The sequence below is a fragment of the Chiloscyllium punctatum genome, chromosome 11, assembly GCF_047496795.1.
Source record: "Chiloscyllium punctatum isolate Juve2018m chromosome 11, sChiPun1.3, whole genome shotgun sequence".
In the NCBI taxonomy this organism is placed as follows: Eukaryota; Metazoa; Chordata; class Chondrichthyes; order Orectolobiformes; family Hemiscylliidae; genus Chiloscyllium; species Chiloscyllium punctatum.
This window is the reverse complement of record NC_092749.1, coordinates 115652671-115670760: the sequence shown is the minus strand read 5'-3', so window position 1 is coordinate 115670760 and position 18090 is coordinate 115652671. Positions and strand designations below refer to the sequence as shown.

At 39.7% G+C, this 18090-nt stretch overlaps 1 protein-coding gene across 5 annotated transcripts in view; it reads left to right on the top strand.

Annotated features, from left to right (window-relative positions):
• Window positions 1–18090, top strand: part of ehbp1 (EH domain binding protein 1) — a 398936-nt gene that overhangs the window by 40940 nt on the left and 339906 nt on the right. For all 5 annotated transcript variants that reach the window (XM_072581599.1, XM_072581598.1, XM_072581595.1 and 2 more), the window contains 3 exons: window positions 10389–10446; window positions 11782–11877; window positions 13222–13275. In XM_072581599.1, the coding sequence (XP_072437700.1) occupies window positions 10389–10446; window positions 11782–11877; window positions 13222–13275 (208 nt within the window). The remainder of the gene's footprint in view (window positions 1–10388; window positions 10447–11781; window positions 11878–13221; window positions 13276–18090) is intronic.

Genomic DNA, 18090 nt, shown 5'->3' with positions numbered 1-18090 from the left:
GCATGTCAGCTCACATGAAAATTTCCTATCTGACTCCCCAACCCATCAATTGTTAATTTAGCAAAGAATCAACACCTATGGGAGAAGAGGGGTGAAAATTGAGAAAAGAGAAAGGCAAAGAACCTTTTATTTCAATGTCAGTTCTATTTATGCATTCACCAGATGTTTTAAGCTGTTGTAGCTATTGTGATTTTAATCAGTTATTTAAAATGTCCCTGTCCATCTCCTCCAATTAATATAAAATGAACATGTTGCTAAGAGAATAATAATCTTGAGCTAAATCTTAAATGCTGTGCAGAACTAGACAATTGTATGAAATCAGACATACTTGAATACATTACATGTCAAGTTTGTAGTTGAACTGAGTGGACCACTTGGCATCTCCCTTGAGCAAATTTGCAAGTGACTACTTTGACCTGTTGGTTTGTAACGCTAATACAACAGGAAGGGAGGATGGTATGCCTGGACATCTAAAATCCAGCTGTCTGAAAACTGGATGTTTTTGAAAACTTTTCATTTGAGATTCAGTTAAATGAAATTTGAACTTATTGTTCAAATGTTGGGACAGTTCAGCTAGGCATTAGTTCTCTGTGGCATGCTGGACTAGTTATTGGCTTTCACACTTGGTTTATGTGCTGCCATAGAATCAAAGAGGTCTACAACACATAAAAAGGCCGTTCAGCTCATTACGTCTATGCCAGTCAAAACAACCACCTAACTATTCTAATCCTGTTTTCCAGCACTTAAATTCATTACTTTGTATATTAGATTAGATTCCCTACAGTGTGGAAACAGGCTCTTCGGCCCAACAACTCCGCATCGACCCTCCGAAGAGTAACCCACCCAGACCCATTTCCTCTAACTATGCACCTAACACTATAGGCAATTTTACATGGCCAATTCACCTGAACTGCACATCTTTGGACTGTGGGAGGAGACCCACGCAGACACTGGGAGAATGTGCAAACTCCACACAGGCAGACACCCGAGGCTGGAATCGAACCTGGGACCCTGGTGCTGTGAGGCAGCAGTGCTAACCATTGAGCAACCGTGCCACCCATGAATATATCTTGGCATTGCAAGTGCACATCTAAACACTTCTTAAATGTTATCAGTGTTTTTGCCTCTTCTACCCTAATGCACATTGAATTTGAGATTCCCTCCACCCTGTGGGTGAAAACGATTTTCCTCACATCTCCTCTATACCTTTTGCCCCTTTTCTTAGAGCTATGTCCCTTGGTCATTGATTACTCTATCAAGGCGGAGTTTCTTTTTGTCAACCCTATATAAGCTGTTCATAATGTTGTATATCTTAGTCTTGTTTTCTTTCATTGTCTAAGGAAAACAACCTCAGTCTGTCCAATCTGCCTTCATAACTGAAACTTTCCGGTCCAGGTAACATCCTGGTAAATCTCTTTTGGAACTTCTCCAATGCTATCATATCCCTGCTATAATGTGAATTCTAGAAATGCACATAATATTCTTGCTACCGCCTAACCAATGTTTTATACAATTCCAGTGTAACCTTTTTGCTGTTAAATTTTGGTTTAATTCCCATGCTGCAATTTGACCTGAACAAAATCTGGGGAAATCTGAAATGGTCTTAGTCTCAATAATGATGGATTTCGATGTCCAACTTGTATTCACTCAGATTGTTGTATGCTTTTATGAAATAACTGCTTTTGGTTTCCCTGTCAGTGCTGCCCATATTTCTGATCATCTAGCTATGAAGCCATAGTATATTTTCTGCTTTATTTCTATAGAGCAGAAACTCAAAACTTGCTTGACACTGATTTTCAGAATCCTTAATAGGGTTCTTCAGGAAGCCGCGCAATAAAAACACTATTTACGTTGACGTTATGTCAGCATAATCAGTACTGGATATGTATACTAGCGGGTTGAAGGATTACGGAGAGTGGGCAATAAAGTGGAGCTCAGTCCAAGATGAGATCGGCCAAGATCGTTATCAACTGGCCGAGCAGTCTCGATGATCTGAATTGCCTACTCCTGCTCCTAATTCTTACATTCTTATATAGCAGGTAGATTAAAGGTCCTGCATCCATATTCTGACATCCATATTGACATCCATATTCTGGTCTGCGTAAAGACTTCCATTTATGTAGCACCTTTCATAACATAAGGCAGGACCCAAAGTGCATTATAGCCGATAAAGGACCTTTGAAGCATCGTCACATGCAAACAATGTGGCAGCCAATTTGTGCACAGAAAGCTCCACAAACAATGAGCTGAGAATTGGTTGACTTAACGTATAAATATTGATCAGGATCTATGGAAAACTCCCCTCCTCATAGAACAATACAGTGCAGTACACGCCCTTCAGCCCTCGATGTTACGCTGACCTGTGAAAACAATCTGAAGCCCATCTATTCAAAAACTAGCTGGGGATCTCTTGTGTACACCAGTTAACCAGCAGTTTTTTCCTTCTGAAGAGAATGAGCTGAATCATAATATGGAAGAAAGAATACAAATGAAAGAAAGTTGAACAGCTTATGTGAATTATTCATCTTTTGTTTTAATATAAGAGAAGCTTGTTAGGTTGCTAACAACTGTGAACATATGTTTTGTTACTGCTAACTGCTTGTTCTATTTTTCTTAAAGTTGTTTGACAGTTCAAACCTAAAAATAGACTTATGTTTTTTTATTTTCCGGAGGCCCGGAATCCTGTGGAGATGAGAGAGAACCAGTACGTGATGCCACATTCTCTGTTCCTTAAAATACTGTAGCACACAAAAATACCCAGATATCCAGGAAACAGAACAATACAAAGGTCGTGGACATTCCACCTACAAGAGATGAAGCATCAAGCAATTAAAAAGGATTAAAAAATGAACAGTCATATTGACAAAGCCACTCTGGAGATTAGATCTTGATAAGTGGATCTGGCTAGGAGTTCAGTTTGAGTCTCAGAGTCATGGCCTGATCCAAACGTTGCCAATAAATTTACACAACTGCTATAGCTTACTCACTGGTAGGAAGAATTGCTATAGATAATTCCAAGTTAGAACTATTGCAAAAAATAATTCTTCACAATGTTTTGAAATACCTGATGAAACAAGTTTCAGATGCTGGGAATTTTCATCATGGTATTATAACCATATCCAGTCCTGTCCAGACATGTCTGCCTTAAAGGCTTCATATTTTGCTAATGTTGGGGATGCCATATAGAATGTGAATGTGATATTTTACCTGCTTATACGTCAATATTTGATATGGTTAAAGGAGAGATCAAAACTTTGGAGCCTGTAACATTTTACAGCAAGTGTTTTGAAGTGTACTTTTGATAATAACTGGATGGCAAAGAGACTTTTGTGATCCTTGTTGACTTCAAACAAAAAAATCAACTTGCATTTGTTCTGTAGCTTTCAGCAAAAAAAAATCCCAAGGCACGTCGAAAAAGATTTTAGAAATGATATTAAACAGAAGCTACAAAATCATGAAGAGTATAGACCGGGTAGGTAGAGATAAGCTTTTTCCCACTGTGAAGGATTCAATAAAAACAGGTCATGCTTTCAGGTTGAGAGGTGAAAAGGGGGATACACACGGACAGTACTTTACACAGAGGGTGATGGGTGTCTGAAACACGTTGCCAGCAGAGGTAGTAGAGGCAGACACGGTAGATTCATTTAAGATGCATCTGGACAGATGCGTGAGTAGGTGGGGAGCAGAGAGATACAGATGCTTAGGAATTGGACGACAGGTTTAGACAGTACATTTGGATCGGCTCAGGCTTGGAGGGCCGAAGGCCCTATTCCTGGGCTGTAAATTTTCTTTATTCTTTGTTCTGTTCAGTAATCTTGTGAATAAAATTGTTTTGTTTTAAAACTAAGTTGTTTGACCAGCTGATTCTCTCCTGGAATATCCACTTTACACCTGCTTTAAACAACCAGCAAAGCTAGGGTCTGGGCTACCTTCTTCAAATGTTCTGAGGGATCCGGCCTGGTTCATAACACAAGTAACATTAGTGCCTCACAAATGGCAAGCTATGACCATCTCCAATAAGAGATGATCTAACACCCCCCACCTGATATGCAATAGTGTTGCTATAACTGAATTCCCCCACTGTCAACATGCTTGGAGTTACCATTGATCAGAAGCTCATTTGGACTCACACCATAAACTCAGTTATTACAAGAACATGTCAGAGACTAGGAATATTGCAGCAAGTAACTCATCTCCTCAAAGCCTTACCAGCATCTACAAAGCATAAGTCCAGAATATGATGGAACACTCCCAACCTTTTGGATGTGTGCAGCTCCAACCACACTCAAGAAGCTTGTCAAAATCCAGGGCAAAGCAGCCGGTTTGATTGACGCCACTTCTACAAACATTCACTCCCTCTACCACTGATGCTCAGTAGCAGCAGTATGTACTATCTACAAGATGCACTGCAAAAATTCACCAATGACCTTTAGGCATGATATTGCAAACACATGACCACTTCTATCTAGAATGACAAGTGCAGCAGATACTTAGGAATACCATGTCCAAGTTCTCCTCCAAGACACTCACTATCCTGACTTGGAAATATATCGCCATTCTTTCACTGTTGCTACATCAAAACCCTGGCATTTCCTCCCTTATGGCATTATGGGTCAATCTACAGCACATAGACTGCAGCAGTTTGAGAAGGCAAGTCGCTACCACTCTCAAGGTTAGCTAAGGACAGGCAATAAATGCTGGCTAGCAAGTGGCGTTCACGTCCTGTGCATAGATTAAACAAAATTGAAGGGATGACTTGTTGCGATTGCACAGGGTCTTGGTGTGACCACACCTGGGTTGTTGCAGTTTTGGTCTCCTTGTTAGTGGAAAGATGTTCTATAGAGGGAATGCAGCAAAGGTTTACTAAAATGATTTCTGGGATGGCAGGACTGACATATGAATAGAAACAATTGGTTAGTCCTATATTCACAGGAGTTTAGAAGAATGAAGGGGGATCTCCTAGAAAGCTATGAAATTCTAACAGGACAAGATGGGATAAATGCAGGTTGCATGTTCCTGATGACTGGGAAGGCAAGAACCAGGGGTCACAGTTTGAAGATGCGGGGTAGGCCATTTAGGCCTGAGATGAGGAGAAATTATTTCACCCAGAGAGCACTAAGCGCTCTGCCACAGAAAATGCTAAACTGTTGAATATTTTCAAGTAGGAGTTAGGTTTAATGCTTGTGTCTAATGAGTTCAGAGGGTAAGGGAAGAAAGCAAGAAAAGGGCACTGAACCAAACAAAAACAAAACTGCAAGTGCTGGATATCAGAAACAAAATCAGAAATTGCTAGAAAAACTATGCAGGTCTGGCAACCACTGTGGAGAGAAAACAGAATTAACGTTTCAGGTTCAGTGACCCTTCTTCAGAATAGAGTTGACTGTTCAGCCATAATCATAAGGATTGGTGGACTAAGCTTGAAATGCTGAATAGCCTACTCCTTTTTTCTACGTTTATGTTTTAAACTGATTCTAGCCTCCAATCTGTTGATATTACTGAAAACATTTGTTTCAGTAGCTTGTATTAAGATTTCACAAACATTTGAAGGTTAATAGCACCAGTTTGCATACCTTTTGGTTCCTCATGGTAAGTCTATGTATCTTAACATGATCTTTCGATATGACATCTTTTTAATGAAAAGTAGTTTTGTAATGAATCTACTTACAACTGATTGTCAACTTACAAGTTATGACCCAGATTCTTAACTACCTCCTTTTACTTAGGGAAATAACTGTGAATACAATTTGAGTAATTTTCTGACCCTTGTTTTTTTTATAAAGTTGTTACCTTTTGTCCAGAGCTTTAATTGAGTTTGAATGTAGGTGAAATAGGAGCAACTGACCTGTTATGTTTTACCTCCATTAGAATTAATTTTGCTCTGGAGGACAAGCTTGATGTAATTAATGCTTAAGCATCAGAAAAATACATAATAAATACTTACCAGGACACGAGGAATCATTAGTATCAAGACTAACCTGATCAGGTGTACCTGAGAACTCTGTGGGAAGCTAGAGAAGTGATTGCTGGGCCTCTTGCTGAGATATTTGTATCATCGATAGTCACAGATGAGGTACCGGAAGACTGGAGGTTGGCAAACATGGTGCCACTGTTTAAGAAGGGCGGTAAAGACAAGCCAGGGGACTATAGACCAGTGAGCCTGACCTCTGTGGTGGGCAAGTTGTTGGAGGGAATCCTGAGGGACAGGATGGACATGTATTTGGAAAGGCAAGGTCTGATTAGGGATAGTCAACATGGCTTTGTGCATGGGAACTCATGTCTCACAAACTTCATTGAGTTTTTTGAAGAAGTAACAAAGAAACTTGATGAGGGCAGAGCAGTAGATGTGATCTATATGGACTTCAGTAAGGCGTTTGACAAGGTTTCCCATGGGAAACTGATTAGCAAGGTTAGATCTCATGGAATACAGGGAGAACTAGCCATTTGGATACAGAACTGGCTCAAAGGTAGAAGACAGAGGGTGGTGGTGGAGAGTTGTTTTTCAGACTGGAGGCCTGCGACTAGTGGAGTGCCATAAGGATCGGTGCTGGGCCCTCTACTTTTTGACATTTACATAAATGATTTGGATGTGAGCATAAGCGGTACAGTTAGTAATTTTGCAGATGACATCAAAATTGGAGGTGTAGTGGACAGCGAAGAGGGTTACCTCAGATTACAACAGGATCTGGACCCGATGGGCTGAGAAGTGGCAGATGGAGTTTAATTCAGATAAATGCAAGGTGCTGCATTTTGGGAAAGCAAATCTTAGCAGGACTTATACACTTAATGGTAAGGTCCTAGGGAGTGTAGCTGGACGAAGAGAACTTGGAGTGCAGGTTCATAGCTCCTTGAAAGTGGAGTCGCAGCTAGTTTGGATATTGAAGAAGGCGTTTGGTATGCTTTTGTTTATTGGTCAGAGTATTGAGTACAGGAGTTGGGAGGTCAAGTTGCGGCTGTACAGGACATTGGTTAGGCCACTGTTGGAATATTGCGTGCAATTCTGGTCTCCTTCCTATTGGAAAGATGTTGTGAAACTTGAAAGGGTTCAGAAAAGATTTACAAGGATGTTGCCAGGGTTGGAGGATTTGAGCTATAGGGAGAGGCTGAACAAGCTGGGGCTGTTTTGCCTGGAACGTCAGAGGCTGAGGGGTGACCTTATAGGTTTACAAAATTATGAGGGACATGGGTAGGATAAATAGACACAGCCTTTTCTCTGAGGTCGGGGAGTCTAGAAGTAGAGGGCATAGGTTTAGGGTGAGAGGGGAAATATATAATAGAGACCTTTTATAGGCAGAGGGTGGTATGTGTATGGAATGAGCTGCCAGAGGATGTGGTGGAGGCTGGTACAATTGCAACATTTAAGAGGCATTTGGATGGGTATATGAATAGGAAGGGTTTGGAGGGATATGGGCCAGGTGCTGGCAGGTGGGACTAGATTGGGTTCGGATATCTGGTTGGCGTGGACAGGTTGGACCGAAGTGTCTGTTTCCATGCTGTACATCTCTATGACTCTATGACTCTAATTGTTTGTTGCCTATTCTGTAATTGAGTCAATAGGTTATATTGTGATCCTACATATACTGAACAATTTTTAATGTTTACTGTAAAAGTCCACACTGTTTATTTTGTTAGACTAATTGAAGTAGTTTTAAAGTAACAAGTTTCTAATTTACATGCCATAATATAATCTTGTAATTGCTTGTTTAAGAGAAACTCGTGAGCAAAATTCAAAATCACAATAACATAGTTGCCAGCTCTGGTTGGACCTATTCCTGGAGATTAATTCACACGACATTTGCTGTCATCTGTTTTATTTGCTTTTTATCTGATTCAGAATATGACATATTTCTCATACAAGTCTATCAGAGTTGGAAAATTTACTTAGAATGGTTTAGTGCTGGGCTTTCATCCGTGTTGGGCTTGTACCAAGATAGTAACTACCAAATAGTTTACTATCCTAGCACTGCTAAATGCACAGCACCAAATTACCTTATTTAGAATTATTGTAATACCTAACAGATGTTTGTACTCACAAGACATAATTTACTTCAGTTGACCCTAGACGTTTCAATATCAAAAAGTACAAAAGTAGCCCTGCTGATGCTGGAATTTTCAAGTTAGCAGTTAAGGTAGAATTTGTGGAGAGAGAAACAGTAAATTTCAATATTGTTTCAGTGTCAAATAGAATCTCCAAATTGTTATTGTGCTGAAGGAGGCCATTATATCTGCATTGGTTCTCTGACCATTTGTTGAGATTCCACATCATTTCAAATCTGTGCTCTTTGGTTCTCAATCCTTTTATAAGCAGAATCAATTTCTCTGTATTTACTCTGTTCAGATCCCTTAGGAAGTGGAGGTGCCAGTGTTGGACTGGGATGGGCAAAGTTAAAGATCACACAACCCCATGTTATAGTCCCAACAGGTTTATTTGGAAGTACAAGCTTTTGGAGCGTTGCTCCTTCGACAGGTAACTAGTAGGGCAGGATCAAGGGCACAGAATTTATGGTAAAAGATCAAAGTGTCATACAACTGATGCGATGTATTGAACAAACCTAGATTGCCATTAAGTCTTTAAGCACTTAGAATGGGGTTGCAGATTTCGATTCATTAATATATAAGTATCTATAACATGGTGTGTGATCTTTAACTGTGTTCACCCGAGTCCAGGATTGAAATCTGTCATCTCTTCTGTGTCTGGCCTACACATGACTCTGGAGTCACAGCAATGTGGTTGACTTTGGGCAATTAGGAATGGGAAATAAATGCTGGCTTTCATCTCATATAGTCCCAACAGGTCTATCTGGAAGTACAAACTTTTGGAGCACTGCTCCTTAATCAGGTAGCCGTGAGGATGGCCTCAACCGGGACCTTGGGTTCATGTTACACGACAGGTGACACCACTACACTTTTTTTCTCTTCCCCTTCTTTCCCCCCCCCCCCCCCCCCCGCCCCCCACACACACTTTCTCCCCCACACTTTCAGATACATACACACACACATACCCTCTCTCATACAACACACATACATCCCCCACACTCTCAACCACACACACAAACTCTCTGGCTTATAATCTGTCACACCTACACACACTACCAAGCACTTGCACACGCAAACACACATTCACTTGCACACTCACACACATACTTACATGCACTGTCTCTGTCTCTCTCTCTCGTTCATACACACACACAGCCTTTGGGGTGAATTTGTATTTTGCTCAAAAAGCAAACAATCCACAGGCACTCAATCCATGTAACATTTTATGAATTCCTACTTTGGAAATAGAACCAGTCTGACTCAAGATTGGGATACAGACAGTCTCTAACCTCGCACCTTTAATGCATTATCTGAGCTGAGATGTCACCTTTTTCTATAAAACCTTAAGTTATCTCGAGAATGTGACTTAAATTCTGAGATTTGCATATTAATGAACCGAAACCTGTAACTCATTCTAAAAGATGGGAGACTTAACAGCAAGCTATGTTTGTTTAATATATCATTTCAGTTGCATGACACTGTAATCTTTTGCTGTAAATTCTGTATCTTATGATCCTGCTCCACAGCTACCTTTTGAAGGAATAGCGTTCCAAAAGCTTGTACTTCCAAATAAACCTGTTGGATTATAACCTGGTGTTGTGTGATTTTTAATTTGTCCACCCCAGTCCAACAGTGGCTCCTCCACACTATTGCATCTCATGAACAAGCAAAAAGAAACTGCATATTGAAGATTCTGTACATACAATATTTGTTAGATGACCTCCTTTTGTCCTGTAACAAAATAAGAAATGTGAATGCACACTTTAGCATGTCTTTTGCACTACTCAAGCTATCCTTCCCCTGAACTATTTTACACAGTGTTGGCATTTCCAGTCGCTACCATTCTAGTCTCTCCTAGTCAAACTTTACTCCATGTAATCCTCAACTTATATATTCCATGCTGTTTATATCCCATCTTTCACCAGGACTTACTCATCCATCACTCCTCTCCTTGCTCTCATTTGTGGCCTTCTGTTCTCCTGATAATTCCAGTTTAAAATATTAATCCTTTCATAGCCTTGTTGCTTCCTGTCTCTGTAATCTCCAGTTTTTGACAACTCATGCATGCATCCCAACCCTACCCATTCCTTACAAACTCTCAACTCTGTCCACTAGTCCATTTTGTCTCATTACACCTTTCTGTAGCAGCCTTGGATATTTTTCTACATTGAGAACACTGTAAATAAGTTGATTTATATTCTTTAGTTTTCTTCAAACAGTATGCTACTCGATATTTAATATGGTTCAATATTTGTTAAGCTTGTGGACATCGTTGACAAATGATAAATTGCTAGAAAATATTGCTTCTGTGAAGTAATTGATGAGCTAATTTTCTTTACTGTTCATTTTATTAGGCAACCTGACAAGCTTGTAGTGGTTTGGACAAGAAGAAGCAGACGGAAATCTTCCAAGGTAAACATAAAATCTTTTTAGGTGGAAGTATCAGGAATCTGTTTGAATTTATCAAGCAACTTAGTAATGAGTTTTAAAACAAAAATATAACAGTCACCTGGAAAAGGATTTTTAGTTAATTACATTAGAACTGTCAAGTCTGAAGGTTGATTAAAGGATGAGAGAGTGCTAGCATGGACTTGAGGGGAAGATGTTAACTAATCAATTTACTGAAATGGTTTTACAAGTACAGATCTCATGGAGAACAGTGTGATTTACAAAACATTTTCTCTGGAATGGATAGCAGACCATTGTATTGAAAGTTTGAATAGGCGATGTAGATCAGAGGATCTAGCATGCAGGGCAAAATCACGTTGGTTTGAAGGCATGATCTTGGGCTGTATTCTTTATCTTTTTGTAAATGTATTCTTCAAAGTATTTCAGTTTGGTGATGACATTACATTTAGTGAGGTTGGTAAAGAGGCTCTTCTGTGTTTGGCTCAGAGCAATGGCAAATGGTGCTAAACTCAGATAAGTACAATGCAATACAATTTGGTAGAAAATGCAAGATTTCACACCCTCAATGTCACGGAAATGGGCTGTTTGGCCCAACAATTGGTGCTGGTGTGTGCTCCAATTGCACCTTATTCCATCTTTCTTCACCTCTGCCTATCATTCGCAATCCTTTATTTACTTCTCTCCTATGCTTGTCTAATTCCTCCTTTGGCTTCACCTGTTCCCCTGGTAGCACGTTCCATATTCTCTTGCTTAGTATAAGATGTTACTTCTAAATCTCCCATCAAAATTCTTGGTGACTATCCTATATGTATTATTTTTCATTTATGCTGAGGGAAGTATTCTCTCTCTATTCCCTTTGTCAAAACTTTTCATGAATTAAAAGACCTCTGTTGTGGTTCTGTTCGCCGAGCTGGGAATTTGTCTTGCAAACGTTTCGTCCCCTGTCTAGGTGACATCCTCAGTGCTTGGGAGCCTCCTGTGAGGCTTCACAGGAGGCTCCCAAGCACTGAGGATGTCACCTAGACAGGGGACGAAACGTTTGCAAGACAAATTCCCAGCACGGCGAACAGAACCACAACAACGAGCACCCGAGCTACAAATCTTCTCCCAAACTTTAAAAGACCTCTAGTAGGTCACCACTGTCCTTTTCTCAGGAGAAGAGAGATCTAGCCTATCAATCCTTTCTGCATGTGTTACTCTGCATTTTTGGGATTGTCTTTATAATTTGTAGATTATAATATTGTTTAAACATGCTTTATGGCTTTAATGGAAATTTTGTGTTACATTTGTGATATGTATAAATTATTAAATGTTTTTGCTTTCTGTTTCCTTTTGAAGGCTCATAGCTGGCAACCAGGAATTAAAAATCCATATCGAGGAGTTGTGGTTTGGCCTGTTCCTGAAAACATTGAAATCACTGTGACTCTTTTCAAGGTATAGCAACTTCTAAACTCCTGTTTCTGCTGTACCAGCCTTCCACATTAGAAGGCCTAAATAGCTAGAGTGGTGCTTTATGACAAAACAAGCTTGTACCTGAGCCTTAGCAAAATATGGGTCAAATCAATGAAATGGTAAAACGACAGCTAAAATAAGCATCATTAGCTCATGTTTACAACTAATGCTGTTCTGTATATAATAAACTAAAGCTTCAAATCATTTGCAAAATAGCTTGCCACATGTGTGTGTTTATAATGCTATCAGCTACTGATGAAACAAAAAATGTTAAACTGAGTAATCTGCCTAGCAACCTCAACATCTAATATATTTTACATAACAGTTGCTATGCAGTCTGTGGATGTAACACATCTCCAGCATGAACTGATGTGCATAATTACAGCTTTCAGTTTCCTGTAGGAAAAGCCTTGTCATTTGTAATTGTACTATTGCAGAAAAACATAACTGATCTCTTGGAGAAAGCAATTTCAATATGTTGGTATATGCTGGTTCTTGCTCATTGGCAGTCCTAACTTGCAGTTTTTTAAACTGGTTTCCATGATTCATTGTAATGAAATGATAAAAGTGCAAACAGAACTATATTTTGTTACAAATTCACACTCCATTATTGTCAAATAGTATTAAGATATGGGAATTGTTTGGAGTGAATAAATAATTTGTTATTTAACTGAGGAGTTTGAGTAGTGCTTTTATGAAAAACAAAACAATTATTTTGAAGGGTTTAATTAGTCTTGTACTTTGTTATTTTTAAAAATAATATACTCTGACTTGTACAATAAAAACAGCACTAATAAGAATACTTTTCAAAACAACCAAATGCACTGCATTGTCATTAATAGTGAATGGAAATTATTCTGTAGAACTGTAACGTGAAGAAGCCTTGGGCTTATCTCTTTATAGTAGTTGATGCCTCTGGCAGTTCCATAAGAACTCTGTATGCTGTCTTGTCCGTTGTCATTGCCATGGGTGAGGTTTTGGGCACTGGCCAAAGTATACCATTAGTTGATGCAAGATGATTATTGCAGATTAATTGATAAGCAGTTGACCATAAATGTTTTATTAGATTAATTCCTACTTAGAAATAAATTACATGTATTTATTTTTGTATAATGTTTTTGTTCATTTTCCACTCCTGCATATAGAAAAATACTGAGGGCATTTTGTACTTCTGATTAATTCTCACCCATTGTACAAAGTGGCAAACAGCCATTTTTTTTCTGTTTATTTTGTCTGTATGCAATTTCAAGCTGTTCACATCACATATGGACATTTTTAAAACTGGAATTATAGTAACTGTAAAATAATTTTATATTCACTTTTCAGGATCCACATGCTGAGGAATTTGAAGATAAAGAATGGACTTTCGTTATAGAAAATGTAAGTTTAGTATTGTATTATTGTTACTTCACTGCTTTACAGGTTAGATTGTTAGTGTTATGTATTTTCCAAACCAAGTAGCACTACCAGAAGGTAGACCCTTTTTTTTGCTCTTATAAATTAAACTTTTCTGGCACCTGATCCAGCTGACCAACCTCAAAAAATTGCACCATGAAATCAAATTGCATTTGTGTATATTTAAAAAAAAGGGTGGTAGTGCTTTGGTTAGTTTAGCAACTTGACCTATATGAATTCCTGGATTTTGACTAATTAAGTGATTGGGAAAGTTAAACAGAGGTGATGTGCTGTCTTATTAGAGAAAAGTCAATTAAATCTATCAGTGCTCGCCACAGTCTGGAATATGGAGAAGCATTAACAGAGGCCTTGGAATATATTATATATTGTTGAAAAGTATGTATTGGATTAGTTAAGGTCAAAATAAAAAAAATGTTCGGGAAGTAAGAGTGAGATGAATATGTGATAAGGATGTCACTTGTTACTTAACAGTTTGTAATGTCAGAATTTCCTCGATATAAGAAAGGTTTACATTTATATAGTGCTTTTCACTACTATTGGAACATATGCTATGAATCGCAGAAAGCTAGTATGCAGGTACAGCAGGTAATTAGTAAGGCAGATGGAATTTTAGCATTTATTGCTCAAGAAATAGAGTATAAAAGTAGGGAAGTGCTGCAATTGTACAAGGTATTGGTGAGACTGCATCTGGAATACTGTGTACAGCTTTGACCCCAGTTACATTGGAGGCAATTCAGAGAAGGTTCACTGCATTAATTTCAGAAATGAAAGGCCTGTCTTATGAAGAGAAATTGAACAGTTTAGACCTAACCTGCTAGAGTTGAGAAGAACAAAAGGAGATCGAATCTTGGAATGCAGGTTCATAGCTCCTTGAAAGTGGAGTTGCAGGTAGATAGGATAGTGAAGGCGGCTTTTGGTATGCTTTCCTTTATTGGTCAGAGTATTGAGTACAGGAGTTGGAAGGTCATGTTGCATCTGTACAGGACATTGGTTCGGCCACTGTTGGAATATTGCATGCAATTCTGGTCTCCTTCCGATTGGAAAGATGTTGTGAAGGGTTCAGAAAAGATTTACAAGGATGTTGCCAGAGTTGGAGGATTTGAGCTGTAGGGAGAGGCTGAACAGGCTAGGGCTGTTTTCCTTGGAGCATCGGAGGCTGAGGGGTGACCTTATAGAGGTTTACAAAATTATGAGGGGCATGGATAGGATAAATAGACAAAGTCTCTTCCCTGGGGTCAGGGAGACCAGAACTAGAGGGCATAGGTTTAGGGTGAGAGGGGAAAGATACAAAAGAGACCTAAGGGGCAGCTTTTTCACACAGAGGGTGGTACGTGTATGGAATGAGCTGCCAGAGGAAGTGGTGGAGGCTGGTACAATTGCAATGTTTAAGAGGCATTTGGATGGGTATATGAATAGGAAGGGTTTGGAGGGATATGTGCTGGGTACTGGCAGGTTGGGCTAGATTGGGTTGGGATATCTGGTCGGCATGGACGGGTTGGACCAAAGGGTCTATTTCCATGCTGCACATTTTCATGCCTCTATGACTCTAAGATATATAAGATGCTAAAGTGGATTGACAAAGTTGATATAAAGAGGGAGGCAATCTAGAACAAGCGGTCATAATTTTAGGATAAGGAGTAGCAAATTTAAAACAGAGATGCTAAGAACTTACTGCTGTTAAAGGATTGTGAATCTGTGGAATTGAGTACCCCAGAGTATGGTGGGATACTGGGACATGGAATAAACGTAAGGAGAAGATAAGCCGATTTTTAATTAGTAATGGGTTAAAGGATTATTGGGATCAAGCATGATTGTGGAGTTGAGCCTGAGATCAGATCGGCCATGATCGCGTTAAATCATTGAGGGGCTGAATTACCCATTGCTGTTCCTAATTCTAATATTCCTATACTTTTATCCAATGAAATACTTTTGAAATGTTGTCACTGTTGTACTTGGCAAACAATTTGCACACAGTAAAATCCTACAAACGTTAGTGTGATAATGATCAGGTAATTTGTTTCATGCTGCTTATTGAGGGATAAATACAAGTCGGGATAAAGAAAAGAACTCCACTGCTGCTCTTCGATATAGTATCCTTGGAGTTTTTATTACCCCGATCTGAACAGGCAGAAGCAGCCTGAGATTAACATCTCATCTGACGATATCCTTGACAGTGCAGCACTCTGTTAGTAATATAGGCAAAAGTGGGTTCTGCAGATACTGGAGATTAGAGTGCTGCTGGAAAAGCATAGCAGGTCTGGCAGCATCTGAGGAGCAGGAAATATCCACGTTTCGGGCATTCCTGATTAATGACTTTTGCCCGAAATGTTGATTTTTCCTGCTTCTCCTATGCTGCCTGACCTGCTGTGCTTTTCCAGCACCATTCTAATCTTGACTATGTTAGTAATATGCTAACACAGATACTTTTATAGGTAAAAGTTAGAAATTCATTGTGTTGGTTTAATGGAGAATTCAACTGATAGATAAGAGTTTATCCAGTGTGTTGCTGAGCTGTGCAAATCAGGGAAGTTCCATTCTCCATCATTCCATTTCTGCTAAATTGTTATCTCACTTTGCTATGTAATTAGTGGAAATTCAGCAATGGTTTCCACTTCTGCAAAAGAGAGGAAAAAGCCAGAAGCATTGGGCAAGTGACAATGGTTACAAGGAATATATTACTGTCTTTAAAGGAATTGTTGAGAGTGAGTGAGGCAAAGCTACATACTATATAGAACATAGAACAAGGCGGCGCAGAACAGGCCCCTTCGGCCCTCGATGTGGCGCCAACCTGTGAACTATTTTAAGCTCATCCCCCCCCTACAGTATCCCATCATCATCCATGTGCTTATCCAAGGATTGTTTAAATCTCCCTAATGTGGCTGAATTAACTACATTGGCAGGTAGGTCATTCCACGCCCTTACCACTCTGAGTAAAGAACCTGCTTCTGACATCTATCTTAAATCTATCACCCCTCAATTTGTAATTATGCCCCCTAGTACAAGCTGACATCATCAGCCTAAGAAAAAGACTTTCACTGTCTGCGCTACCTAATCCTCTGATCATCTTGAATGTCTCTATCAAATCCCCTCTTAGCCTTCTTCTTTCCAATGAGGACAGACGCAAGTCTGTCAGCCGTTCTTCATAAGATCTTCCCTCCAGACCAGACAACATCCTGGTAAATCTCCTCTGCCCCTTTTGCAATGCTTCCACATCCTTCCTGTAATGGGGCGACCAGAACTGTACACAATGTTCCAAGTGCGCTTGCACTAACATTTTGTATAGTTGCAGCATGACATTGCAGTTCCACAATTCAATCCCTCTACCTATGAAACCTAACACACCGTGTGCCTTCTTAACAGCACTATCAACCTGGGTGGCAACTTTCAGGAATCTATGTACGTGGACTCCAAGATCCCTCTGCAAATTCACACTACTAAGAATCTTTCCATTGACCCAGTACTCTGTCTTCCTGTTATTCTTGCCAAAGTGAATCACCTCACATTTAGCTGCATTGAACTCCATTTGCCGCCTCAGCCCAATCCTGCGTTTCTCCAAGTCCTCCTTAACTTGAAACATTCTTCCATACTGTCCACTACTCCACCGACTTTAGTGTCGTCTGCAAACTTACTAACCTACCCACCTATGCTTGCGTCTAAGTAATTTATAAAAATGACAAACAGCAGTGGTCCCAAAACAGATCGTTGTGGCAGCCTAGTAGTATCCGGACTCCATGCTGAATATTTTCCATCAAGCACCACTCGCCTTCTTTCAGAAAGCCAATTTCTAATCCAAACTGCTAAATCACCCTCAATCCCATGCCTCTGCATTTTCTCCAATAGCCTACCATGTGGAACCTTAACAAAGGCTTTACTGAAGTCCATGTACACCACGTCAACTGCCCTACCCTCATCTACATGCTTGGTCACCTTCTCAAAAAACTCAATGAGGTTTGTGAGACACGACCTGCCTTTGTTGAAACCATGTTGACTATCTGAAATCAAATTGTTGCTTGCTAGGTGATTATAAATCCTATGTCTTGTAATCCTTTCCAAAATCTTTCCTACAACAGATGTAAGGCTCACTGGTCTATAATTATCTGGGTCATCTCTGCTGCCCTTCTTGAACAAGAGCAAAACATTTGCAATCCTCCAGTCCTCAGGTACTAAACCTGTAGACATTGACGACTCTAATATCAAAGCCAAAGACTCTGCTAGCTTCTCCCTAGCTTCCCAGAGAATCCTCAGATAAATCTCATCCAGCCCAGGGGATTTGTCTACTTTCAGTCCTTCTAGAATTGATAACACCTGTTTGTAACTAACCTTGATCCTTTCTAGTCTAATGTCTCATATCTCATTCTTGTCCTCTACAATATTCTGCTTTTCCTGAGTGAAAACGGATGAGAAATGTTCGTTTAGCACCCCTCCAATCTCCACAGGGTCCACACTCAACTTCCCACTTCTGTCTTTGACTGGGCCTATTCCTACCCTAGTCATCCTTTTATTCCTCACATACCTATAGAAAGCTTTAGGAATCTCCTTTATTCTACCTGCTAAAAACTGCTCATGTCCTCTCTTTGCTCTTCTTAACTCTTTAAATCCTTCCTACCTAATCTGTAACTCTCCATCGCTTCATCTGAACCGTCTTGTCTCATCTATACATAAGCCTCCTTCTTCCACTTAACAAGAGATGCAATTTCTGTAGTAAACCACGGTTCCCTTACCTTATCACTTCCTCCCTGCCTGACAGGGATACAGCTATCAAGGATACACAATATCTGT